The sequence below is a fragment of the Prionailurus bengalensis genome, chromosome D3 (assembly GCF_016509475.1).
Source record: "Prionailurus bengalensis isolate Pbe53 chromosome D3, Fcat_Pben_1.1_paternal_pri, whole genome shotgun sequence".
Taxonomy (NCBI): domain Eukaryota; kingdom Metazoa; phylum Chordata; class Mammalia; order Carnivora; family Felidae; genus Prionailurus; species Prionailurus bengalensis.
In genome coordinates this window covers 77,678,523-77,705,237 of record NC_057356.1, presented here as the reverse complement: position 1 = coordinate 77,705,237, position 26,715 = coordinate 77,678,523, and the positions used below count along the sequence as shown (strand labels likewise).

The 26,715-nt window shown below is 41.7% G+C and overlaps 1 protein-coding gene across 3 annotated transcripts in view; it reads left to right on the top strand.

Moving 5' to 3' along the window:
- The window catches only part of LMAN1 (lectin, mannose binding 1), a 33,817-nt gene extending 9,092 nt beyond the window's left edge, over positions 1-24,725 (top strand). The window contains exons 6-14 of one of the 3 annotated variants that reach the window (XM_043559006.1): positions 1,232-1,355; positions 3,214-3,272; positions 3,728-3,860; positions 5,508-5,701; positions 5,821-5,891; positions 15,738-15,891; positions 21,004-21,125; positions 21,423-21,485; positions 22,150-24,725. In XM_043559006.1, coding sequence (XP_043414941.1) covers positions 1,232-1,355; positions 3,214-3,272; positions 3,728-3,860; positions 5,508-5,701; positions 5,821-5,891; positions 15,738-15,891; positions 21,004-21,125; positions 21,423-21,459 — 894 coding nt within the window. In that variant the 3' untranslated portion in view covers positions 21,460-21,485; positions 22,150-24,725. Of the gene's footprint in view, positions 1-1,231; positions 1,356-3,213; positions 3,273-3,727; positions 3,861-5,507; positions 5,702-5,820; positions 5,892-15,737; positions 15,892-21,003; positions 21,126-21,422 lie in introns of all 3 variants that reach the window. The other 2 variants (XM_043559007.1, XM_043559005.1) reach the window with 2 other exon arrangements.
- The last annotated feature ends 1,990 nt before the right edge of the window (positions 24,726-26,715 follow it).

The following is a 26,715-nucleotide window of genomic DNA, read 5'->3' as shown; positions in this document are numbered from 1 at the left end:
AAATAGCGTTACTGATCGGGGGGAACAGAATATTACTATTAGTCAACTATAGACGGCAGGTGGTTTTGAAAAATTGGTAGGAGTTGACGTTTCCATTCTATATGATATAGGATTTGCCTTTCATATTGACAAGTGTCTTCCTTTCTTGCTAAAAAATGTGGGCAGAACACTCTAACATTTTACCTGTGTAACTAAATCTTCACTGTCACAAGTGATGCTGGCCTCTGGCGGTAATAATAGAAGTGCCCCATGCTAGTACGACATCTCTCTTCCTCCTCCTCCCGCTCTCAGCCCCTCTTATGTTGGGTTGCTGGGAGTGAAAGGCTCGGCCACTGCTTGATTGGGATCAGGAGATCAGTATCTGTGTGTCAGCTGGGTTCTTCGCTTTCTTGGGATTCCAAGATTCTTTGAAGACCTTTTGGGTTATTACTTCCAAAATAGCTTCTGCACAGGGACGTCTGAGTGACTCAGTTGGTTAAGTGTCCAACTCTTGATTTCAGCTCAGGTCATGATCTCACAGTTTGTGGGTTCAAGCCTCATGTTGGGCTCTGTGCTGAGGATTGTCAGCTTGGAGCCTGCTGGGGATTGTCTCTCTCTCTCTCTCTCTCTGCCCCGCCCCCACTTGCATTCATTCTCTCTCTCTTTCAAAAATAAATAAACTTAAAAAAATACATTATGCAAAATAGAAACTTAGGCGTCCTTTTAGTTTTTTCATTTTCTGCCTTTTTGTCAGAACTTGTGTTTGTCACAACTTCTGTCACTTCTGGTGACAGTTTAATGAAGAGAAGCTCGCGACTTGCTAAGTGAATCTATTTAATTCTCAACCAGCTGTAGTAAAAATTGTAAATTCCTCCTATTCGTTTTGGCTCTGTCACTGGGGTTTCAGAGTAAGTCTGATCCCTCTTCTGTACGAACCGTTCGAAGAAAGTAGTCATGCTTCCCTAAGTCTTCTATTTCAGTAAGTTTTTTGTGGAATGTTACCAAATATTTCTCTTTAAACCTTTGACACATAGTAGAGTTAGAATAAAGTGAAGTGTCTTGTATAATGATTCCAAGTAAGTGAGGTTAGTTAATGGACAGCAGATGACCCTTTTTAGTAGTGAGAGAAAACTGGTAGCTTTTGACAGTTGGTTATTAGACCAAATATAAGACAGTCAGTCACACATTGACTATTTGACATTCATTTTACAATGCCTGTTATAAAAGCTATAGCTGTAGTCTCTCTTTTTAGGTGATGGTCAATAATGGCTTCACACCAGATAAAAATGATTATGAATTTTGCGCCAAAGTGGATAATATGGTTATCCCTCCTCAAGGACATTTTGGAATATCTGCTGCAACTGGAGGGCTCGCAGGTAACTGTTGCCGTCTTCTAGTGTTGAAAGTTTGTGAATTGAGTTTCCTTGGGAATAGTGTGCTGTAGAGACACACGGACTCGTATCCTTTCAGCCTTTTAAGACTGGCTGTGACCTTTACGTGGGCCGCGGAGCCGGGGTCCCGCTCCCGCTCTGTGGGTGTACAGCTGGCTGGGGCTGCAACCAGGGAGGTACGGAGACCATCAGTTTTATAGTGAGGGAGACGTGCTTTTAAAGCCAGGCCTGTAAAAGGTTCATTGTCAAGTGGTTTACGATCCTGAAAGTTGTCCCGGCACATTTAAGTGAATTTGGTAGCCTGAGGAAATATTGGGGACTAAAGTTTCATCAAGGTATATTTATCACTTTTACCACTTTTTCCCCCTACATTTTGGCGATAAATGAACTTCTTATTTGACATTAATACCATCTTGTGTTCACATGGTACATTGTATGATTTTCTATTATTTTCAAATATATGATTGTTCCTCTCCTCATCACAGGGAAGGAGGGAGCGGATAGATTGTATTCACTCTATTTTTAGTTGAGTTTGCCAAACCTTGGTTTAAAGGACATTATAAGTATACATGGCCAGTAATGGCCAGACCAAGGCAAGACTTGGTTTGGATTTCTGACTCCTGTGTCCAGTGCTGTATCACACTGTACATCTTCTCCCCAAATGATGTAACTTACACCACGGTGGTACAGTATTCTCTTTAATCTGGCTGCATATCGAGATCTCCGTAATAATGGCAGAAAGCATAGAGGTTGCCAGTTGAAATTAATTGCTCTTGCTTTGTGGATGTGACTGGTATCCTAGCCAGGATTGGTAATTTAGGTCAACGTTACGAGGTATGATCTGCTAAGTCCCTGTTTTCAGCTTACACAGCCTGAGATTAATTTGATTTTTAAAATACGATTTTAGCTAAAGTAAAATTGTTAATATCTGCTATGTGAGGGAAACAAATATGAGTGATATTTAGTTAGAGTGATCATATTATCTAAATTGGAAAGCTCTGAGAGTGAAAGAAGATGCTATTATAGTAATGCCAGGACAACATGGATAAATCAGGGCTGTCCTAGTAGGCCAGGACAAAGCAGTGTCAAGTTGATAACAAGAAAGTAAAGCGAGAAGTGGTAAGTACCGTAGGAAGGGTTCAGTGACAGCTATGGAAATACACGAAGGACAGAAAATCGTATCATTTGACTGGGGCACAGCCTGTGAAGGAGATTTGTGGGAAAATATGGGAGGATCTTGGTGCCAGTTTTAGGAGTTTGGGCTTGTTTTGACCCTTCGTTTGTTTGTTCATTCCCTTATCCCTTATTCATTATGATCCTTTATCCCCTTATTTTATCTTGTTTTTCTAATGTTTATTTTTATTTTGAGAGAGAGAGAGACGAGTATGAGCGGGGGAGGGGCAGAGAGCGAAGGAGACACAGAATCTGAAGTAGGCTCCAGGCTCCGAGCTGTCAGCACAGAGCTCAGGCCTGATGTGGAGCCTGAGCCCACGAACTGTGAGATCATGACCTGAGCTGAAGTCACTTAACCGACTGAGCCACCCAGGCACCCCTCTCCCCTTGTTTATTAAACGTGTTATTTATTAAGCAATGTTAAATATTCTAGTTTAGAATAAAAGAACATGAATTTTAGTTTATTTCTGACATAAATCTTTCTGGGGAATTTTTATCTCTAAGCTCACAGAGCACCATTGCCTTTACCAGATTAGAGCTAATATTTGTTATTTTTCATACTGATTATTTTTAAAGCAATAGCTCTCTCTAAGGTAACTTCACAACCATAAAAATAATCTGTTATGGAACTTTCTCATTGTTTTTTGTTTCTGTTTTTTTTAATTTGTAGATGACCACGATGTCCTTTCTTTCCTGACTTTCCAATTGACTGAGCCTGGGAAAGAGCCGGTAAGTATAATTTTCTCAAAAAGTTTATTTTCGCTTTATTGGTAGCTCCTTGTAGCTGAAAACGGGAAGCCCAGCTTAGGTTTGGGTCTTCCTCCGGCCTGTTACTGCCATATGACCTTGTAAACGTTACTCAACTTCCGTTACCACCCCGTTTCTTCCTAGTAAAACTGAGACATTTGTACTGGTCACCTTATGGTGTCGTGAGCATTAAATCAGACCGTTGGACTGCTGGCAGGCACGCGGTAAATGGAAGTGCCTAGCATTATCGTTCTGTTGTAATTATTAGCAGCAAGAGTCAGTTGGCTATGATCTAAATAAGAAATGACATTTTTACGTTAGCCTTTCAACTAGTGGTAGAGTAGTTGAAATGAAGGGCAGAAAAGTATATGGAGGTTTAGTATTTTCTTACCCTTCTAATTTTTTTTTTTTTTTTATGATTCTAAATTCCAAAAAAGCCTACACCAGATAAAGAAATTTCAGAAAAAGAAAAAGAAAAGTATCAGGAGGAATTTGAGCACTTTCAACAAGAGTTGGATAAAAAAAAGGAGGAGTTCCAGAAGGGCCACCCTGACCTTCAAGGGCATCCTGGTGAGTTGGAGAAAGCTGTGCTCAGAACCGCACGGGGCTTGTGGCGCGTGCGTGCATCTCGTCGTTGAGCTCTTGTCTGGCACGTCCAAATAGTTTCCGGAAGCAGTATACGAGCACATCTTCTGCCATCACAAGGCTTGGAGGTTGACGTTCCCACCAGTAAGAGTGCGGCTTAGGAGAGCGTGCAGCGGGGGATACCAGGCGACGTGGACGGACGGCGATCCACCGCGGGGCAGGGTCTGTGAGGACAGGGGTTCTGTTTGTGTGCTTACTGCTCTGCCCCCTAAACCTAAAAAAAAAGAGCCCCATTGCTGACCTGGTAGTTGAGACTCAGTAAATATTTATGGGATGAAATCATCTAAGGTGTATGTCTTTCATTTTTGAGTGGCACACATTACCTTATTAATAGAGGGATACCACTGGAAAAGTGTCAGAAGGCTTGTGGAAGTAATGAGAAGTGATTCTCTGGCTCTCCTTGCCGTATACTGCTTGACAGAACTCTGGACTTTGACATTGGCGAATTTTAAAATAATTAGTCTTAAGCCAGTGTAAGTAAGAACTCGAGTGTGCTAGCTGTCAGAAACAAAACATGAGAAGTCCAAATAGAGTGGCTTTAGAGTATCTGCTGGCTTTTATTTGGATTGTCCCCACCAGCACAGATGATCAAAGCCATATAATAAAGCAGCTCACAGCTAGCTTTTGTACTGCAGATAGCATGTGATTCTCTAAATTCTCTAAATAATATGAATCAGACTTCATGCAGGTAAAAATGAAAGGTAAATTTAATTCTTTTCCTGGATTTGTTTTAAGTACAACATATGGTTTGTGACTGTGTCCTGAAGCTTATTGTAATAAGGGTTCAAATGAAGTAATCTTATTTTCAGCATAGGTATGAAAGGAAAATGTGCTGTTCTCAACTCCATTTTTTAATTAATTACATAAGTAATAATTTAAAAATAATTTTAATGCACAGATTTTAAGAGCGGAGTTTGACGAATTTTGACAAACGTATACCTGTGTAACTGTCACTCAGATCAGCACGTAGAATATTTTTCTCACCCCGAGAACTTCCCTCGTGCCTTTCAAGCCAGCGCCCTCTTCACAGAGGCGAAAGCACTGTTCTGATATCCGTTAACGTAGATGAGTTTTACCCTTTCATATAAGTAGAATTATACAGTATATTTGAAAGAATTATTTTTAGGTGAAAATTCAGAACTAATTTATAGTGAGTATTCAACCAGCAGAGATGGCAAAAAACAAATAATAATTTTGTCCTGATCGAATTGATGATCTTGCATGTTTACTGTTGGGGAGGTCATACCACTGGAGTACAACATAGTGGTGACGTATATGTTTTTTTATTACTATTATTTATTTTAGAGAGAGAGATGGAAGCAGGGGGGAGTGATAGAGGGAGAGAATCTCAGACAGCCTCCATGCTCAGTGCAGAGCCTGACATGTGGCTCGATCCCACGACCCTGGGATCGTGCAGTACCTGAGCCAAAATCATGAGTTGGACGCTCAACCGACTGAACCACCCAGGCACCCCTAATTTTATTATATATTGATACTTTAGTAACTTACGGTATTTCAAAAACTACATGTGTTGGTGAGTTTAATAATTTTAAGTTGCAATTTCCATTTCAGCAGATGAAATATTTGAGAGCGTAGGAGATCGTGAGCTGAGACAAATCTTTGAAGGACAGAATCGTATCCATCTTGAAATCAAGCAACTGAACCGACAATTAGATATGATTCTTGATGAACAGAGAAGATATGTCTCTTCTTTGACTGAGGAGATCTCTAAAAGAGGAGCAGGAATCCCAGGGCAGCATGGACAGGTAAGCTTTCCAAATATACGTATGAGCCTTAGGTGGCCTCTGATGGAGGAGTAGAAAAGAAAGGTTGCTTGCTATGCAGTGTGTTTGTACAGAACTGGATTCTTTTGTTTTCCCTCCAGATCACTCAGCAAGAGATGGATACTGTTGTGAACACTCAGCATGAGATTCTGAGACAAGTCAATGAAATGAAGTAAGTCAACAAAAGTAATCGCCGAGTGTTAAGTGATAAATTTATCCAAAATTCATGACTTCTCTCTGTATATATGCAAGCACATTATTATTGTAAGAATTCTGCATGGGGATAAGAATCATGTTTTAGATTTTTTTTTTTAAATTTTCTTTAACGTTTATTTACTATTGAGAGACAGAGAAACACAAAGCATGAGCAGGGGAGGGGCAGAGAGAGGGGGAGACACAGAATCTAAAGCAGGCTCCAGGCTCTGAGCTGTCAGCATAGAGCCCTACTCGGGGCTTGAACTCACGGACCATGAGATCATGACCTGAGCCAAAGTCAGTTGCATAACCAACTGAGCCACCCAGGTGCCCATAGATTTTTTTTTTTTTTTGATTCATTTTGAAATAGGGGAATGTAAAGTACAAGAACTTTGATATTTAAAAGCTACCAACATCCCTAAATTTTCAAATTGTTCTAAGGCAGAAAAGAAAAAATGCTTTAGTACTTTTGTGCTTTGTGCCAAAGTGAACACCAGAAAAATTGCTTTAGCATCTTATAAGAAAATATGTTTGTCACAGCTGCTTGACAGCCAGGAATATTCATACATTTCTAAAATAACAAGAATATATGTAATGTATAGCAATTCTATGAAAAAATGCTAGAAGAGTAAACATGCATAGTATTGTAGGGCGACAATACAGACATACCTCATGCAGGAACTTTTTGATGGAATAAAAACCATATGGAAGGAAATATGCTGTATGTGACTACCTCTCTTTCACTCCATCTTGTACCCTGAGAGTTGTACCCAACAAAGAGTTGGAGCAGAGAGGAGGTACTGTGTCTGTGGAACTTTGATAAGTTTCTAAAAAGTATTCACTTAGGCAGATAATTAACAGCTTTTGATGCCTAATGTAGAGAAACAGCCAAAATGTTCCATTTCTTAAGCTAACACTTCAGAGCATTGCCGGGACCAATACAACCCTTGACAAACAAGAATGTCGAGGTGAGTTCTTTAGCCCTGGGAAACTAAACAGTATTAGGTTAAACAGGTGATAATATCTACACCTAGAGATTAGAGGCAACCCAACTTGTAACTGCAAACTGGTACTTCTTTCCCTTGTGCCAGTTGGCATTTTAAAAAATCTTTAAGTTGCGAACTCATGATTAAAATATTTATGACTCTAAACGAATAGTTAAATTCTTTCGGAAATAGACTGGATCATGTGGCATTATTTTTAAAAGTCTTTAGTTTCATATAATTTTAGACTTTGAACATTGCAAAAATAGTATAATTTCCATATATCCCTCACCCACCTTCCCCTAATGTTGACACCTTACATAACCATAGCACAGTCAGAACTAAGAAATTAACATCGGTACAGTACTGTTAACTAATGATCTTACTCAGATTTTGCCTGTTTTCCACGAATGCCTTTTTTTCTGTTCCAGGATCCTGTCCAGCAACGCACGTTGCATTTAGTTATTTCCCTTCAGACTTCGGCAGTCTGAGATAGTCCTTCCTTCCTTGTCTTTCATGCTCATGACAGTTTCTGCAGTGAGCGCTTTTTTGGTTCACTGCCTCTCAGTTTGGGTTTGTCTGGTGTTTACTCACGATTGGATGGAGGGTCTGCACTTTTGAGAAGAATGCAACATCGTATCATGTTCATGATGTCAGTATGTCTCGCTCCTGTTGACATTGGCTGTGATCACTTGATTGCGGTGGTTTCTTCCTGCTTTCTCTACTTTAAAGTTACTGTTTTTCCCTTGGTGATTAATTATATTTCAGAAAAGATACTTCGAGACTATGTAAATTTGTAATGTCCTGTTTTAGTTTAAACTTTTGCTTGCTAATTGTGGCCTCCATTGATGTTGTGCCTGAGACAAGAACGAGATGTTTCCCAAATGCTATTTTTTTTCCTATTTTCATCATTCCTTCCCACGTATTTTTTGGAATTCTGTAAGGACCAGCTTTCTGTTCTCCCCCATTTATTTATTCAATCAATCATTTATTTCATATGGACCCATGGATATTCTGTGGATTGCGATCCAATACGATCGTTATTTGTTGCTCACATTGTTCAACTCTGGTAATTAAGAACTCCTTCAGGTTGGCTTCTGTGTTCTTTCAACAAGCCCCATCTTTTTTTTTTAAAGCATTTCTTTACTTTCTGGTGTTACACTGTGTTCCAGGCACATCTTGTATTTTCTCTGTCCCAGCTCTAGAATCAACCACTTCTTCAGTGAGCCCTGGTTCCTTTTATTGGAGAAAAGTATTTAGAAACCCTAGATCTGGGCACTAGGTGTGCTCATTACCACTGTGGTGCCACTGCTTCTAGATATCTCAGTAGACAGAGCTCTGGAATATATGAATGTGTAATAACCCACATGTATACGATTATCTTTATTTTTGTACCCATCACTCTACATTTGCATTAAAAAAAAAAAAAAAAACCCGAGATTAACCACACACTTTGGATTCTGGTTGGACCAGACTGGACTGAACATTCCAGCGTTGATTTTTTACCTCGTCCTTCCTGATTTGAAAATTCTTTCTCTGAGAGGGAGAAACCTGGTTCTTACCTACGATTTTTTTTTACTAATTTTAGTGTGCACGTAACGTACCCATAAAGTGGTTTCAAATTGTCAACTTCTGTCACTGTGAGAAACATATTTACTGATGGATTTATGTAAAGTTCCTTTTGCCTCTAGACTTACAGTTTGTAATGCAGACCCTATTTTCCAGACGGTTACTTAGTTCATTTCTCCTCTTCCCCATTCTCTTCAGTGTGGTTAGGATATGCATTTAGAATACAGTTAGATTTCTTTGGTAGTGTTTGTGTTCTTCCTACATCCTGGTTGATTTTCAGTGTGTGTATTTTGGGTATGTGAAGGGAACGTAAATACTATGTTCTGCAAGGTTCTAAGAGTTGAAATGTATGTGTTCACTGAAGTATAGCTCCCTCTTCACCACTAGCACCCATCCCCACTTCTCCCCTTCTTTCTAGCCTCTTCCCACCCACCCCCTGTTGGTCACCTGTCCCATTAACTTCTAGTTTGTTCATCCTGTGTTTCTTCTGCACATGTGTGTTTCCTTAGATCCCCTTCTTTCGTATGTGAATGGTGGCATCTTCTAGATACCCTTTTGTGCTTTGCTTGTTTCCCTTAACAGTAGTACTAAAACGTCTTAAGATTCAATTAGTGGTCATCCTAGCCATCCGACTGTATTATCCATGAAGGACTTATTTAGGGTAGTTAGCAATCCTTGTAAATTCCCACTTGCCGATTGAGAACAAATGTCATGCCTACCATAAGTTAGTGTAAAATCTGAACTCGAGTTTCTAAGTTTGTCCTCTAGAGTTTTTTCCTTCCGGATTCAGCTTCAGAGAAAAACTGTAAAGAGACAGGAAATACTTGCCTTTTATGGAAAGGGTGATTTGTGTCTTTATGGACTTTCATATCCTTAGAGAGAATCATAGAATTTTTTGAGCAGAAGCATGAGGTACAGTTCCCTTCAATTTACAGAAAAAGGAAAAAAAGCTCTGAGTGATAGAAGGTCACAACAGTCAGAACTAGTTTCCTTATCTCCTTACTTTGAAGTGCTATTTTCTAGCATACCGGAAAGCCTTGCCAATCGTTATTTTCACTTTAGAAATTTTCAAACATACAGAGAAGTTGAGCATGAAAGCCTTCCCTCATATCCATGCCCCCAGGTTCAACAGTTATTACTAACTGGTTGGTGTCAGCCTGAGCTATTCATTATGAATTACCCTCATCAATTTCTCCAAATTTTAGTGACCGTGATGGCTGGAGCCTAAATCTCTTATTTCCTTAGAGGTCGTTGAAAGGTGGCACTCTCTTCTCAGGTTCCCTGTCCGGTTAAAGAGAATTTCTCCCATCACTTGTTTGTTATTCTGAAACAGTCCAAGAAAGGCAGAATAAATACTTGACTCTTTTTTCCTTACCATTTTTCAAAATCATGAGTTGGTGTCCTGGCACCGTGCAAGGTTAAATGATGAGCTAGTGAGGGGTGGTTTTCTTTCTTTTCAACCCGTGGATTTTAACATATTTTGCCCTTATGATTCTTAGTCTTTACAAGTGATATTCAGAGAGGCTCGTCTTTGGTCACTAGCAGCCCGTTAGCTCCTGTGTCATTTTGAGATAACCCCAGAACTTAGTAGTGTTTGAAAGCTTCTTTTCTTTAAGGTGTAAGACTTTCCAGGTTTCAGGGCACCCGGCTGGCTCCGTCAGTAGAGCTTGAGACTCAGGATCTCAGGATCATGGGTTCAAGCCCCTCATTGGGCATGGAGTCTACTTAAAAAAAAAAAAAAGAAAGACTTTTCCATGTTTCTTTTGTACATTTCCATCCCGCACGTGGCAAAAGGCATTTTTCTTTGGATCCCTTGTCTTCTTTTTAAGTTTGTTTATTTAGAGAAAGAGAGTGCTCACGTGAGGGGGGGGGGGGGGGCAGAGAGAGAGAGAGCGAGAGAGAGAATCCCAAGCAGGCTCCGCAGGGCTTGAACTCGCAAACTGTGAGGTCATGACCTGAGCTAAAATCAAGAGTCAGATGTTTAACTGATTGAACCACCCAGGAGCCCCTGGATCCCTTTTCTTTTAATAGGAAATGGAGTATATTGTATAGACAGTCTAGTGCTTATTGCTACTGGGTTGTCATTGCTTCTAGACCGTTTTATTTTATATGTTATGTTATGTTATGTTATGTTATGTTACGTTATGTTATTATCTATCTTTTTTAGTGGTAAACTAAAAAATGTGGGCTCACACTCACAGCTCAGATGTCGAGTCACATGCTTTACTGACTCAGCCAGCCAGGTGCCCCACTTCTAGGCCTTTTCAATGAACAGAGTTACAAATGCTTTTCAAGCTCTACCATTTGTGTGTTGGTTTGTGTCATCTGTTAATTAGTTATATTTTTTAAATGTTGAATTCAAAATATAAATGCCCTTTTCGGTGAGTAGGGAGTGTTGAACATTTCATGTTTACTTTTACCTAATTTATTGAGTGCCTTTTGCATTCTAGGTACTGTGCTAGGCATTTTTAATTTTTTTTATTTTGAGAAAGAGCACGAGCTGGGGAGGGGCAGAGAGAGATGGAGAGAAAGAATCCCAAGCAGGGTCTCTGTACTGTCAACGCGGAGCCCTGTGTGGGGCTTGAACTTGCGAACTGTGAGATGGTGACCTGAGCCGAGGAGATCAAGAGTCAGATGTTTGGCAGACTGAGCCACCCACGCACCCCTTGCATAAATATTTTCACATATTCTTCTGGGACCTTGCTCTTGGTTACCCGTTTCTGTACCTTCAACCTGGGCCTGTAATGCAATACTTAAGTGCTCAACAACCTTTATTCCCTCCTGATCATCACATTATCTCACCCAGGATACTCGTCCTGTCCTCAGGCCCTGTAACCCAGGCCCTCCTTCGCCCCCTCCGCGTCCCTTTTCTCTGCCCCACCCCTCGACACATAGGGTAGACCAGGCCCATCCTTAGCTCTGGATCCCCTTCTTTCTACCACTGCTGACCCTTGTCCCATCAGTGATTCTCTGTGTCTTCTACCTTTAACTTTCCTTCAGTGCTGCGGCTTCCATTTGTAAAAGGGTTTGCTTTTCCGGTATTTAAAACTAATTTTAAACTAATTTAATTGACCTTTTTAACTGTTGCTTTTCTTTTTTCTTCCCTTTTGTCTGAGTTTCTAAAAGAGTAGACCAAACTACCTGTCTTCACTTCCAAACCACAGTGATTTGCCATCGTACCCCTACTGATCACCTTCCGTCCCGTCTTCACTGGGAAGGGCTTCCCGGGGCAGCCGGCGCTTTCCCACCCCTTTCACTGGGGACGTTTTAAGACGTCCCCGGGTAGCACTCGCTCTCTGGCCCCTCTGCTTCTTCACTTGTGGCTCCTCCTTACATCCCTCAAAGGGTGTTTTTCTCTAGGGTTCCCCAGCCCTCTCTCTCTCTCTCTCTCCCTCTCTCACTTGACCTGTCCCCTCCTTCCACCGGTCCCACCTCCATGGAACCCTCCTCATCCTTCAACACTCCACTCTCAGGGCCCCGCTGAGATGAACGCCCCTTCTTCGTGGAGCTCTAGACGTGCCTCCGTCACGTTGCCCTCCTGCCAGACCACCAGGGTCAGCAGGGCGGGAACTCCACTTTTCTCTCCATTTCCGTCCCTAAACATTGCCTGGCTCGTAACACGTACCAAATCTATGTTGGCACGGTCAACGGGCGAATGAATGAATGAATGATTGAATGGGAACACATTAAGTGGCTCGGTCTTTGTGTATTAAAGAGACATTTATGTGTAAGCAATTGCATGCTTCTGGGAAGCAATATTCTTAAATGCAGATTCGTGAGGAAGTTCTATATTTTGGGATACTTTGTTCTTGCGAAGTATTTAGGCATATTAAAATATAATCCTTAATTTGAGTTTTAATGAAAGAGCTTAGACTCCCGTGAGTTTTCTCGAGCATGTGTGCCATTAGGAAATTTTAATCAACACGTGCCATTTATTCAGAAAGCACTTGAGATATTTTGTAGCAAGTTTTAAAGTCTTGTTCATACAACTCAAATGTAATTTTTGGAGATTGCACTTAACATTCAGCCTGATAGACTGTTCTTTCTAAGTAATTCTGACATTTGACTTCCTCTTTTTTGGTTTTCTTCCGGCAGAGCTTTCACTTTTTTTGTTTTTTATTTTTTTAATTTTTTTTGAACTTTTACTTACATGTGTAAGTATCTCTCTGTTTTTTTATTAAAATTTTTTTTCTTTCTCCAAAGTCTTATTTAAATTCTAGTCAGTTAACATATAGTGTAATGTTGGTTTCAGGAGTAGAATTTAGTGATTCATGCCTTACGTATGACACCCAGTGCTCATTACGAGTGCCCTCCTGGATACCCATCATGCATCCAGCCCATCCCTTCCAGTAACCCTCAGTTTGTTGGCTCAGTTCAGTTTCTTATGTTTTGCTTCCTTCTCTTTTTTTTCTCCCATCTATGTTTTGTTTCTTAATTCCACATATGAGTTGAAATTATATGGTATTTGTCTTTCTCTGACTTCTTTCACTTAGCATAATACTCTAGCTTCATCCACATCATTGCAGATGGCAAGATTTCATTCCTTTTTATAGCTAATATTTCAGTGTGTGTGTCTATGTTTGTATACACATATGTATACACGTGCACCACATCATCTTTATCCATTCATCAGTCCATGGATGTTTGGGCTGTTTCCGTAACTTGGCTATTGTTGGTAATGCTGCTGTAAGCTCGGGGTACGTGTATCCCTTCAAATCGGTATGTTTTGCACTACAGATACCTAGCAGTGCAACTGCTGGGTCGTAGGGTAGTTCTGTTTTTAAGTTTCTGAGGAACCTCCGTACTCTTTTCCAGAGTGGCTGCACCAGTTTGCATTCCCACCAACAGTGTAAGAGTGTTCCCCTTTCTCTGCATCCTCACCCACATCTGTTGTTTCCCGTGTTGTTAATTTTAGCCCTTCTGGCAGGTGTGAGGTGATATCTCGCTGTGGTTTTGATTTGCATCTCCCTGATGATGAGTGATGTCGAGCATCTTTTCATGTGTCTGTTGGCCATCTCGATGTCTTCTTCGGAAAAATGTCTATTCGTGCCTTCTGCCCATTTTTTAACTGGAAAAGCTTTTAGTTTTTAAACTACATTTTACTCCAGGGAAATAAGTTAGATAACTTATTTATTCATTTATCCAAATTGAACTATAACTGTCAAAGGCATTGTCAGGAAATCAGAGACATGCCCCCTTTTCTGGGGGAGCATGTGCTCAATGGGGAAGAAAATCCATTTATAGTTACAGAGAAGAAAATGTGTGTGTGTGTGTGTGTGTGTGTGTGTGTGTGTGTGTTTAGGGTATGGCTGCATTTGGCATTGAAGGTTCACGGGAAGGAGACTAGAGGAAGGCAGCCATTTGAACTAGGCTTTCCATTTTAGGATGTTGCTCTTGGAGGGAAGGGTCAGAACCAGGAAAAGCAACATGGACCAGAGGCTTCAAGTGAAAGATATCTTCAGGGACAACAGGAGTCTAGACATAAAATAGAGCATTAGGAAACAGAGTTAGAAAGATGAGCCACAAAGAGGTTATGGAGACCCGTAAGGATTTTTAAAGACTATGGCCGTTTTCAAACATACACACAAGTAGAGAGATTAGCGTGGAGACCCCCTGCATATCCATCAGTTTGCCCATCCACTCGTATTTTATCTACCTCACCAAAAAATCCCTACACTTGGAGACATATCATAATACAAATGTTAATAACATAAACTGCTTGCATTTATACAGCTTTTTAAGTAAAATGACGTTTTCGGGTAACTTGAAATTCATGCATCTTCCTTTCTTTCTTAGTAAATAGTTTTGTTACATTTCTGCCATTACTTAAAACAAACAAACAAAACCCTTTGTAGTCTCTTGCTATCGTGTTCAAACTCGTAACCAAAGGTCACACTCAGTGTTAGAACTCTTTGTCTTACATCTCATAGTGGAAGCACGTCTTACAGGGAAATTGTATTTGAAGTCGTGCATAAAGTAAAATGTTCCATAAGGTCAAAATTACTCTCCAAAAAGACACCACATCGGAGACCGACACACCAGTATGCCAAACAGCCAGCTTTCCCTTCGTATTTGAAACAGGTGCTTCTTTAGTTGGGTTCTAGTTGAAGTTTTAGGTTTGTATAAAGAGCTATATGAGGGAACTGCGTAGAAAAATAGGTAGAAATACGTTTGTCTAAGGGGTCCCCGAGACTACCCCCAGGTTCTGTGATTTCCTAGAAGTACGCACAGTTGTGATTTATTATAATGAAAGGATATAAAATAAACCCAGCAAAGATGGAAGGCGTATGCCTGGTGTGGAGTCCAGGAGAAACCAGGCACAAGCTGTCCTCCCCCGTTGTCCTCCCCAGTAGACTTGCATGAACAGTGCTTATTCCTCCCAGCAGCGATGAGTGACACGCACAAAGCTTTGCCAACCAACAGAGCTCACCCAAGCCTTAGTGTCCAGGGTTTAGGGGTCAGTCACATAGGCGTGGAGCACGCATGTAACTGACCTTAACTGCTCCGTCTCCAGTCCCCCTAGAGGTCAAACTGATACCACATGGGCCGCATGCAAACAAAAACGTAAATCACATTGTTAGCCTAAACCATCTGGCATGGCCCAAGGCTCCGGGTAGAGAAGGAGGCCCTTATTAGGCAAGATATTTCAAGGGCCGGTCCTAAAAGCCTTTGGAATATGCAGGGTTTGTGCAGTCCAGACCTGATGAGTTAATCCTTTATTGCACAACATTAAACACTTAGATCTGAGTCCATTAAGAGTATCACCCATTATTGGGGCGCCTGGGTGGCTCTGTCAGTTAAGCATGTGACTCTCTGGTTTCAGCTCAGGTCGTGATCTCATGGGATCGAGCCCCGCGTCAGGCTCTGCGCTGACAGTGCAGACAGAGCCTGCTTGGGACTCTCTCCCTCCCTCCCTCTCTCTGCCCCTCCCCCTGCTCACGCATTCTCTCTCAAAATAACATTTAAAAAAAAGTATCAGCTGTTATATTATTCAGTATCCACTTACGATACTGGTTTTAACACAAATTATTTAGCGGTGTTCCCTATGTGGCTATTTTTAGGTGATCTGTGTAGTAAAAGAAAGATGCAGTGTTAAGTTGTAGTTTTGTAAATTATTTTCCAATCTTGAAGACAACTCAGTATTTCTAAATATTGATTTTTTTAACAATCTACCATATTGGGCTTAGAAATACATCCAACCACTTGAAATATGTGACTGAAAAAATTATTTTTCTAGCACTTCTCTTGTTTAAGGGGATTTTCTGTTTCAGGAATTCCATGAGTGACACCGTCAGACTGGTCAGTGGCCTCCAGCATCCGGGATCTGCAGGGGGAGTTTATGAGTCGACCCAGCACTTCAATGACATCAAAGAACACCTCCACATAGTGAAGAGGGACATAGATCACTTGGTGCAGCGAAATACGGTAAGCTGTCTTCCTTCTGCTTTTATAATCGTCAGCCGTCCTTAGTTAGAAAGGGAAGAACGCATATTCTCTTTTCTTTTTTCTTTTCTTTTCTTTTCTCTTCTCTTCTCTTTTCTTTTCTTCTCTTCTCTTCTCTTTTCTTTTTATTAAGTCTTTCTAAAAAAAAAAAAGTTTACTTATTTTTGAGAGAGAGCACAAGCAGGGGAGGGGCAGAGACAGAGGGAGACACAGAATCTGAAACAGACTCCATGCTCTGAGCCCGACGTGGGGCTTGAACCCACAAACTGCAAGATCATGACCTGAGCTGAAGTCGGACGCTTTACCGACTGAGCCACCCAGGAGCCCCAGGGAGAACACGTATTCTGCTGAAAATATTTGAACTTTTTACTGAGTACGAATGTTCATTTTTAATATTTAAGGTGAAATTATTCCATACGATCCAAATGTCTATACGTTCCATGCTCCCACGCCCTACTGAATAGAATTTTTTAAAAAACTTGTTATTCCTATCATTGGAGCTGTCGCAGTTTCTGACTTATTTTCCTAGATTCTTTCCGTAAATTTTCCTTTAAAAAAAAAGGTCTTATTTTCAGCAGTGGTGTCAGATAAACAGCTTAGAAAAAGTGGTATCTCTTGACCCTTCACTGAGACACAGCAAGACTCACGGCTGCCGAGTAGCCCGTGTCTCTGCCTGGGCTGTGGGAAGCACAGGTCTGATGCTGGCTGACTGTGGCCTTTCTTGAGGCCAGACTCTTCTTTTTCCAACAGCTTTTCCTGTCTTCGTGCACTTTTTAAAAGTTCTTCTGGGTTTTTTTTCGGGGTGGGGGGAGGGGTATTTTACTTTCTTAGGCCTGTTTTTAAAGTATAAGCCCCAGGTACGTTTTTAGAGATTGGCCATAACGAAAATAGGTAACGGGGCGCCTGGGTGGCGCAGTCGGTTAAGCGTCCGACTTCAGCCAGGTCACGATCTCACACTCCGTGAGTTTGAGCCCCGCGCCGAGCTCTGGGCTGATGGCTCAGAGCCTGGAGCCTGTTTCTGATTCTGTGTCTCCCTCTCTCTCTGCCCCTCCCCCGTTCGTGCTCTGTCTTTCTCTGTCCCAAAAATAAATAAACGTTGAAAAAAAAAAAAAATTAAAAAAAAAAAGAAAATAGGTAACAGTTTTCCAAGTTGGATGTGCATAAGAGACGACACTGGACAGTGGGCCTGTGGTGCTTGTAAGTCTTTCGCTTGGAAGTTTTTCCTTAACTTCCTTACTGCCCTTCAAACCCCTTATCAAATTCACAAGTGCTTGTAGCACTGGCCGCTCCCTCTTGTGATCCAGTCTCCTCAAAATGACCGACACTGAGAATTCAGTGTGAAACACCCCAATTAAAAATGTGCTGGAGAAATGAATGGTGTTCATGGGAAAAGCTTGTACTGGGGCACCTGGGTGCCTCAGTCACTTAACCATCTGATTCTGATTTCGGCTCCGGTCGTGATCTCACAGTTTGCGAGTTCGAGCCCCGCGTCGGACTCTGCGCTCTGCACTCTGACAGTGCAGAACCTACTCGGGATCCTCTCTCTCTCCCTCTCTCTACCCCTCCCCTGCTCATGCTCTCGCCCTCTCTCTCACACTAAATAAACAGTTTTTTTTAATCATTAAAAAAAAAAAAAAAGGAAAAGCTTGTACATGTATGAAAAGATGCTCAAGCTACTTCTATAATGAGAGAAATGAATTGGCGGGGGGGCGGTCTGTAGTTTATCCCTCCATTGTTTCTTTTCCTAAGATAAGCAGAAACCATTGTCAAATCTTCCCCTACTCTTACGGATGGTAGCATATACTGTGCGTCTGTCTTCTCCCTGCTTTCTTCCCTTCTCCACACGGCCACAGGAGTGTGCAGAGCTTCCTTACTGCTTTTGTAGCCACGTGAGCCCCATCGTGTGATTGTATCATAGTTTATACGATAATTTCTAACGAGAAGGCTGTCAATCTTTTGTTTTTCTGTGCCCAATGTGTTTTTTTCTGCTTTTAAGATTTTAATGTAATACTGATTTTCAACAGTTTCATTATGATATGCTTTGCTTTTGTTTTTCTTCTGCTTGGGGCTTGATATCTTGGTTCTATACATTTATAGCTGTCTTTAATTTGGAAAATTTTTAGCCATGTTTCTTTCAGGTTTTTTTTTTTTTTTCCTGTTAGACTTTTTCTTTTCTTTTCTTCTAACGTGTGTTTGTTTATTTTGAGAGGGAGAGAGAATTCCAAGCAGGCTCCCTGCTGTCAGCTCCGAGCCCGACGCAGGAATCAAAATCGAGAGTCAGATGTTGAACCAACTGAGCTGCTCAAATGCACCTCTGTTAGACTTTTTTTAGTTGTGGATCACTTCTATTGCCACGTCTTCGGGTTTCTTGATGTTTTCTTCTGCAGTGTCTAATGTCCTGCTAATCTCCTCCAAAGTATCTTTTTGTGTGTTAGTCTCTGGAAATTCCATTTGGGTCCCTTTTTTATATCTTCCATTTCCTCATCATGTTTGTATTTTTCTCTACATTCGTAAGCCCAGACATGTTTACAGTATGTTTTAATGTCTTTCTTGGGTAATTCCATCATCTGTGTCATTTCTGGGTTTATTTTTACTGATTAATTCTTCTCCTAAGACTGGGTCAAGTTTCCTTCTTGGCATACCTGGTAATTTTTCATTGGATGCTGAACGTTGCTACTTTTATGTTACTGGTTGTTGGATTTTGTTGTATTCCTTTAAATAGTATCGACTTTGTTGTGGTCTACAGTTAAGTTTGGGGGGTTAGTTTGCTCTCTTCAAGGTATGTTTTTTAAGCATACCTTTTAGGATGGGTCTGGTTAGGATTTCTCAGCACCGTTGATATTTTGCACCACAAACTTTTTTTGTGTGGGAAACCGTCCTGTGTGTTATTGGCCTCTACCCACTGGGTGCCAGTGGCACTTCCCAGTCGTGACAATCCAGATGTCTTCAGACGTGGCCAGCTGTCCTCTGGCCAAATGAACTGCCCCTGGTTGAGAACCACCAGTCTAAGAGTTCATTTCTCCCCACTATAGTGGTGTCTCTGGCTGGCTGGTGGGAAAACAGACTGTTCCGGCCCTTCCCGTGAGCTCTGGGAGTTGTCTGGCTTCTTGCTTGGAGTAGTTCTTCCCTAGCCATGTGGAGTTTTGCACCACGCATGTGCAGATTAGATTCATCCAAAGATTTGAAGGACTCTTCTGCAAACTTCAGAGACTTCTGTCTCTGCTGTTACCCTTTTTCATATTCTGTCACATACAGCCACCTTAGCCTCCCTAAAATACAGTATCTGACTTAGCTCAGTAGGACCACTCGCTTCTCTCTGGGGGCCCCCCCTGTATGCAGAATCTACCTCCGGGCCACTGCCTGTGGCCGGTGTTTGTAAACAGGTGTTTCGTATATTTTGTCTTGTTGTCAAGGTGACAGAGCTGTTCCTGGTCAGCCCTTCAGAGGTGGAAGCAGAAAATGTTCCTCCTATCCCATAATTTTTTATATGGAGTATTTATATTAATCTTTCGATAAACATTTTTTTAACTTCCATTTTAATTTCTTCTCTGACCCATGGTTTGTTTTTTTTTTTTTATTTAAAAAATTTTTTAATGTCTATATTTGAGAGAGAGAGAGAAAGAGCATAATCAGGGGAGGGGCAGAGAGAGGGAGACACAGAATCAGAGGCCAGGCTCCAGGCTCTGAGCTGTCAGCACAGACCCTGATGTGGGGTTTGAACTCAACAAACCAAGAGATCGTGACCTGAGCCAAAGTTCAGTGCTTAACCGACTGAGCCACTGAGCCCTGATCCATGGACTTAAAATTGTCTTCCTTTGGCCTTTTTCCCCCCCTAAAATGCTGATCCCTTAATTTCTTGCTATCTTGTTTGCTGCCTTTGCCTGCAGACAGGTGTCTTTTGTTTTGTTTTTGTACTTAAGAGAGGGCGCGCGCGTATGAGCAGGAGAGAGGGGCAGAGGGAAAGAAAGAGAATCTCAGGCAGGCTCTATACTCCACATGGAGCCTGCCTCGGGGCTCGATCGCCCAATCCTGGGATCATGACCTAAGCTGAAATCAAGAGTTGGACGCTCAACCTAGGCGCCCCCAGACAGGTGTTCGTTTTAGATTGGATTTGTTTCTAGGTCTGCCAGTTGTCTTCTGTGAGTTGGTCCTTATTATGTAGTCTACCTTCCTGGAAGTCCTAATACCAGATTTTTAAAAAATATCTATTGTTTTTTAGGAAAGAAAATTAATATGTTAAATAACTTTCCTGAGGTCATTAGCTAGTATGTGGTAGAAGGGAAGAACTGAGGTCTTTAACATGTAATCTTGTCTCCTTTATATTTTTAGATACTGTTTTTCTTAACTATTTTTTATATATGTCTTGCATATACATATTTTTCAAATAGGACTTAATAGTTTTCTTACTGACCATCACCTCTCATCCAAAGCATTATCGCCTATTCCCTTAGCTCCGTTTGAGGTTATTTTCTCCCAACTTCAGCCTGTGTTGCAATGACCAGGTTGATGCTGTGGCTACAATGTACCGAAGAATGTTGGCAACCACATGACCAACCACAGTGTTGGTGCCGAAGAATGTAACCATGTAATTGCCTGAACCAGAACACTTTTGAGAAGGGGATACTGTTGATAATTACTCTAGTACAGCAAGTATAAACCTGATGTGTCCAGGAAATTGGTGGTTTGTGACCGTCAAGAGCACAAAATATTCATCGTCACTGTGATGACGATTCGGGCCAGATGGCAACGAGTTAGTGACTGGGCCGCGAAGGTGGAGGCCTTCCAGTATCGTCTACTGTTTCAGAAAGTCAGGTGGTAGGGGCGCCTGGCTGGCTCACTCCAAAGAGCACGAGACTCTTGATCTTGGGGTCATGAGTTTGAGCCCCACGTTGGGTGTAGAGATTACTAAAAAAATAAATAAATGAACTTTAAAAGGTGGTAAAAGTTAATGGGGGTGGAAGATATTTATGGGATGAATAAATGAAATGCTTTAGTTTGTGTAGTTCACCATGAATTTTGTAAAGATCGCACATTTACTTCTTTTTCTAAAATGCCAATTTGACTAACCATAACACAGAGTCCTTTGCCTTACAGCCATCAAATGAAAGGCCAAAATGCCCAGAACTACCACCATTTCCATCGTGTTTATCTACGATGCACTTTGTTATATTTGTAGTGGTACAAACGGTGTTATTCGTGGGTTATATCATGTATAGGTAAGTCTCTAACCTGTAACTGAACATTTTTCTGTACTTGTTTAAGTTTAAATGCTCAGAGTCCTCAGTGCTCATTACAGAGCTTTCAGTACTTACAGAATTCAGTTTACACAAAGCAAATGTTGTTTCTAGTCTGTTTCAGTCACGTGGGAGTGCACGTATAGAATATTCGTATGTTTATCTTAGTGCATCTTCTACTCCAAAAGACAATGTGTATTTCAACTTTAAACAGTCCTGTTCTTTCTAAAGTAAAACATACAGAACTTTCAGGTTTTTTTTCTTTCTCTTTTTCCTTAGGACTCAGCAAGAAGCAGCTGCCAAAAAATTCTTTTGACCACCATTTTCCTATGTGTTCATCATGTATGTGTGTACAAAATGTTGTCTTTTTGAGGGAATTTAAGTATTTAAATTGCTTCATAGTCTAAATTATTAAATTTTGTATAAAATAACTGTTTAAACCTTGATTTGCGGTAAGAATAAACCTTAAAACAAAGACAACCACATGTAAATTTGTGCATAGTACATAAATCTATTTAAATTTCAGTGAATTTCTGGCCAGTAGAATACAGCCACTGAACAGAATATTGATAAAGAAGATGGTAAATAATAGAAACTGGGGGCACCCTCCAGATGTGAAAGTTACCCCTACGTCTCCAGTGCTGGAGGTTTCTTTATTTAACATAAATACACTTGCCCTCCTGCCCCCCCCCCCCACCAACTCTGTGGTCTAAGAGCTCCCCATCATGTCCATTTTGTAACCAGAGTCTTTTGTTAGAGATCAGAGTTTCCCACTCTGTGACCCAGTCCTGCAGGCCTTTAATGCAGTTCCCTTTGAAATCAAAGAATATTTTGTCTGAGAGCTTTAGGATCTAGAGAATAGGCTTCGGAGTGTTGAAGTATTTTTCCCTCCGATTATCCATGATACATTTCACTTTTAAAGGGAATTTCGGAAGAAAGTTAACAGCTGCTCTTTGCCTGAAAACCCGTTTAGGTGAAAACGTTCCTCTGATTATGGTTTTTATAGGTCTTCTGCCTGGTAACGTTCATTTCACGGCTGCTCACGTTCTCGAACGCCTGCATTCCAACAGTGTCCGTTCAATATTATGAAAACGATTTTCGGGTTATTTGTAATTGAAGGAACTCATTTCTGGCATGTTGTACAGTGTGTAAATTCAGCTCTGATGGCATGTCCTGAGGGTCAAGTTCACAAAACCTAGCACTACGGTTTGGTTAATGCGACTCCATGTCATCTGGTGTCGTTTAAATCGAGGAGTCTGTAGTGTAAGCAGTGTTAAGATTTTGAAGGCAACATTTGAAAAATAGAATTAATGGTTCCGATTTCTTTTTTTTTTTTAATGCCAGAACTAAGGATATTGTGAAGCACTTGTGAGGAAGCTTGACCTTGAAATGTCAGACTGGAAGGGGTTATTGTAGTCTTTGTACATAGTTGTTCTAGGTATTCCAGAAACGGTCGGTAAAGAACATTTTAAAATGCAGACCTCATGTTTTCACAGCTGATGTAGACCAATTTTTTACTATTTTACTGCAAAATACTCTTCAGAAGTTATCTGTCCTTTGTCACAGAAGCCAAAATAATGCTGTGTTACAAAACAGTACTGTTTCATTCTTCCGGACCTTCCTGAATTTGTTCTCAAATGTCATCCACAGATCGGGCTAACTGCCTAAAGTCTCTACGAAGGCTGTGGGGAACTCTGCATTTCAGCAGTACCTACTCCATCCTGTATACGCACACAGCCCTAGCCTTGCTTTCTAGATTAACATTCATCCTGGAACGCTGAACGAGAATATTCTGGTGACTGCCCGCTCCGCTTGGGTCACTTTCACAGAGAACATGCTTCTCTGATGTGTGTCCTTGGTAGCAGTAACACTCTGAAATTCACATTTCAGAGACATCATCACAGAATTTGCTTTTAATTTGTAGAAAAACAAAAAGACAAAACCCTTCCGAAGCACGTTGAGGTTGCGGGCTGTGACAGTTGGGAGGTCCTCTTGAGATGAAAGGCTGCACGCACACTGTCCAGTGTCCCAAAATCGCGGTCACACGTGCCCGGACATCCGGCAGGAAAACTGGACACGTGTGCCCCGCGTCCACCGCGTGCGGAGGGGCCGTGCGGCCGCTCCTGACCCGGGGGGGGGGGGGGGGGGGGGGCGGCTGCGTCTACGAGAGCGCGTGCACCTTTTTCTCCTTTACTTAGTAATTTCGTGTACTTGAAAATCACTTAGTAAAGCAGTTCGCACAGGTTCTTCGTCATATCATTTGAAATTCGGTTTCTTTTCCTCCAAATCACAGACTTCAGGTAGCTTCCTTTCTGAAGAAAAATATTCGCTCTGTGGAGAAATCAGTCACTGCCAGGGTCCTTTCATTTCTGTACTATTTTGTATAATTGAATTTGTTGACTTCTCTCACACCAGCAAGTATTTTACAGGTGCCTTGGATTAAAACAAAATTGATTTTAAATTTTCAGTGCGACTCATTGTGCTTACGATGCCACTTTTAAAAAGAAATCCAATTACACCGTGGCTAGTGCTTTTATTTAACGTATGTACTTGTGCTCTGATTGTTCGAATGTCTTATTCAGCTTGAAACTTCCCTGTGAAGCCTCAGACAGTAAACGATGTTTTGGAGGTATTCAAGGAGGTATTCATCGGCGCCTCTCAGAGTGTGGTCCGTGGACCATCTGGGTCACGGTGTGCTTGTGCAGAATGCAGATTCCGGGGCTCTGTTCTAAGGCACCTGCATCAGAATTCAGGGGCGGGGCTTCAGGATGTCGTGTTCCACAAGCACCTCAGCTGATTCTGAGCACACTAATGTCTGAGAAGCACCGGGATGAGGAATGCAAAAAAAGAAGTCTTTCGTTCTGTTGGTTTAAAGCTGAGCTGAGAGCATAATATAACGTTGTCATCATCAATGACATTAGCAAACGTGCACTGATTCTGTTACAATTAACAAGTAATGTTCTTTTTACTAAAACTCTTGGTTGATCGATAGCCACACGCCAAACCCAGGTTGTTGCCTGTAGCTCTCGGCACTTCAGTTGATGGCTTTTAAACTTCCAGAATCACCAGATCATGGTCAAGCCGTGAAAACTCCCATCTCAGAGTCTGCCTGCTAAAGCCTTTTGCTTTCCTGATTGCAATTTTTGTGGCATTTTATCTCAGACAATTGTACTTTTTGATAACTTGGGGAAAACAGGAATTACTTGAATAAGGGATTGCCTGACCCGATGCATTGCAGAGATAACAATCTTTGTAAAGAATTTCAATAACAGTTGTGAATATTAAGATGTGATTATCTTTTCCTGTTCATGTGCTTACTGCAGGGAGATAGTGAACAAACGACTATATGGGGGGGTTTTTTATTTATAAGATCTAATGTAAAATCACCACTTGCAACTTTTTAGACCTGTATGTTTGCCTGTTTAATATATTTCTTTTAAAGTTTAAAAGGGTTTTCTATCCACTGTTAATTTCGATTGGATAACATTTTGTCAAGTGTTTTTTTTCTGATTGTTATTTGATGCTAGCTGAAATTCGAGAAATGACATTGACCTTATTCAAATAAAGAAATATTTTAGTAAATTTACTTTTCTCCTTCCTTGATCTAGGGTAATAAGGAGTTACTTCTTTTGCAAGTAGGCCCTGGTTGTGATCGTGTTTATCTGTTGCTCTGTGCTGTACCCTAGGCGGCCTCCCTCATGCAGAATCAACGCACGGAAGCGTGAAAAGAGAAGTAGAAATGAAAATGGGTACAGCTTACCCTTGCTGGTAATGAAAAACACAAACTAATTAAAACAGTGCATTTGATGCTTTCACCTTTAATAACCAAATACTGGTAAAAGTGTAGTTAAGCTGGAACTCTTAATCGTTACTAATGGCAGTTTTAAAAAGTACTTTAATCTCCTTTGGCAAGCACCATTTATTTAGCCAAGTAATTCCAATTTTGAGAGCCCGTGTAGTATTAAAAGGAAAGAACAGGGCTTTGGTGTCAGACAGAATTGGGTTTATTTAAAAAAAAAAATTTTTTTTTTTAACATTTATTTTATTTTTGAGACAGAGAGAGACAGAGCATGAACGGGGGAGGGTCAGAGAGAGAGGGGGAGACACAGAATCTGAAACAGGCTCCAGGCTCTGAGCAGTCAGCACAGAGCCCGACGCAGGGCTCGAACTCACATACCGCAAGATCGTGACCTGAGCCGAAGTCGGACGCTTAACCGACTGAGCCACCCAGGTGCCCCCAGAACTGGGTTTAAATCTTGGCTCTGCCGCTTACGAAGCATGACCTTCACTTTCTCTATACTTGGCTCCCCGGGTTGGGAGCGTTGTAAAAGAGTCTTCTGAAGTGGTCTCAGAAAATGGTAGACCCTCTTCTGCTAGAACATGCAGAAATCCTGGATAGAATAAACTAAGAGATGTAAATCAATTCGATGGGTTTGAAAGAAATCGGGGGAGACGACAGTCACGCCCGATCGGTATGCCTGCTGGGAGGGGGTGGTCGAGAGCAGGCTATGCACAGACAGACCCTGGGCGCCAGTTAGAGGCTGAGGAGTCCGCTGCTCGGGGCGTTGGGGAGAGTCCTTGCCCGCCTTGCCATCGTAAAGATTTGGGATTTTATTCAGGTGTGATGAGAAATCTTCGGTAGGCCTACACCCGGCTGTCCCATGTCACAAATCTTGGGATGTTTCTGGAGGAATCAAAAGATTTGACACAGCAGCGAAGAGTTTCCCGGATGTCCAAGTGGAAGGGCCAGTGTACCAAACTGAGGAATAAAAGGATTTTAAAGACATCCCATTTTTTCGGTGGAATTCTCGACTGGGGAGACAATGAGAGATTTGATTTGGTAAAACGCAACACCAGGGCGTGAGTCCCGAATTAGCGAGCCACGGGTTGTAGCTGCCACCTGAAGGTCTCTCCGTGCTGCCCGATTACCCCTCCCACACGAAAGTAGAATTTGGGGGATTTCACTTTGTGAACCAAACTGTTAACGTAGGGCCAGATCTGCCACAGATGGTCACTTTTCTTTGGGAAATAGAAGTGGTTCTTAATCTGAAACACTGCCGTGTCGTCTAAAGGAGAGCTGGGAAAAGAGACGGAATCCCAGGCAGTGGCTTTTCCCCCGTCAGCTGAAGTGTCCAATACCCCCCTCCACTGAGGGTTAGAAATGGAAATGGAGAGGCAGTGGTCCGAATGCATTGAGCTCCAAGCAGTGCATCTAAAAGTGCAAGTGGGGGCGCCCGGGTGGCTCAGTCGGTTGAGCGTCCGACTTCGGCTCAGGTCACGATCTCACGGTTCGTGGGTTCGAGCCCCGCGTCGGGCTCTGGGCTGACGGCTCGGAGCCTGGAGCCTGCTTCCGATTCTGTGCCTCCCGCTCTCTCCGCCCCTCCTCTGTTCACTCTCTGTCTCTGTCTCTCAAAAATAACATTAACATTATAAAAATTTTTTTAAGTGAAAGGAGCCGGTACGAATGCACGTTCTCAAGCCAGGCACTCAGTACGGTTCCTGTTTCATTCCGAACCTTTTGTCAGTCTTCCAGATTGAGACCCTTCTGGCAACATCTTTAAACAGGTCAGTA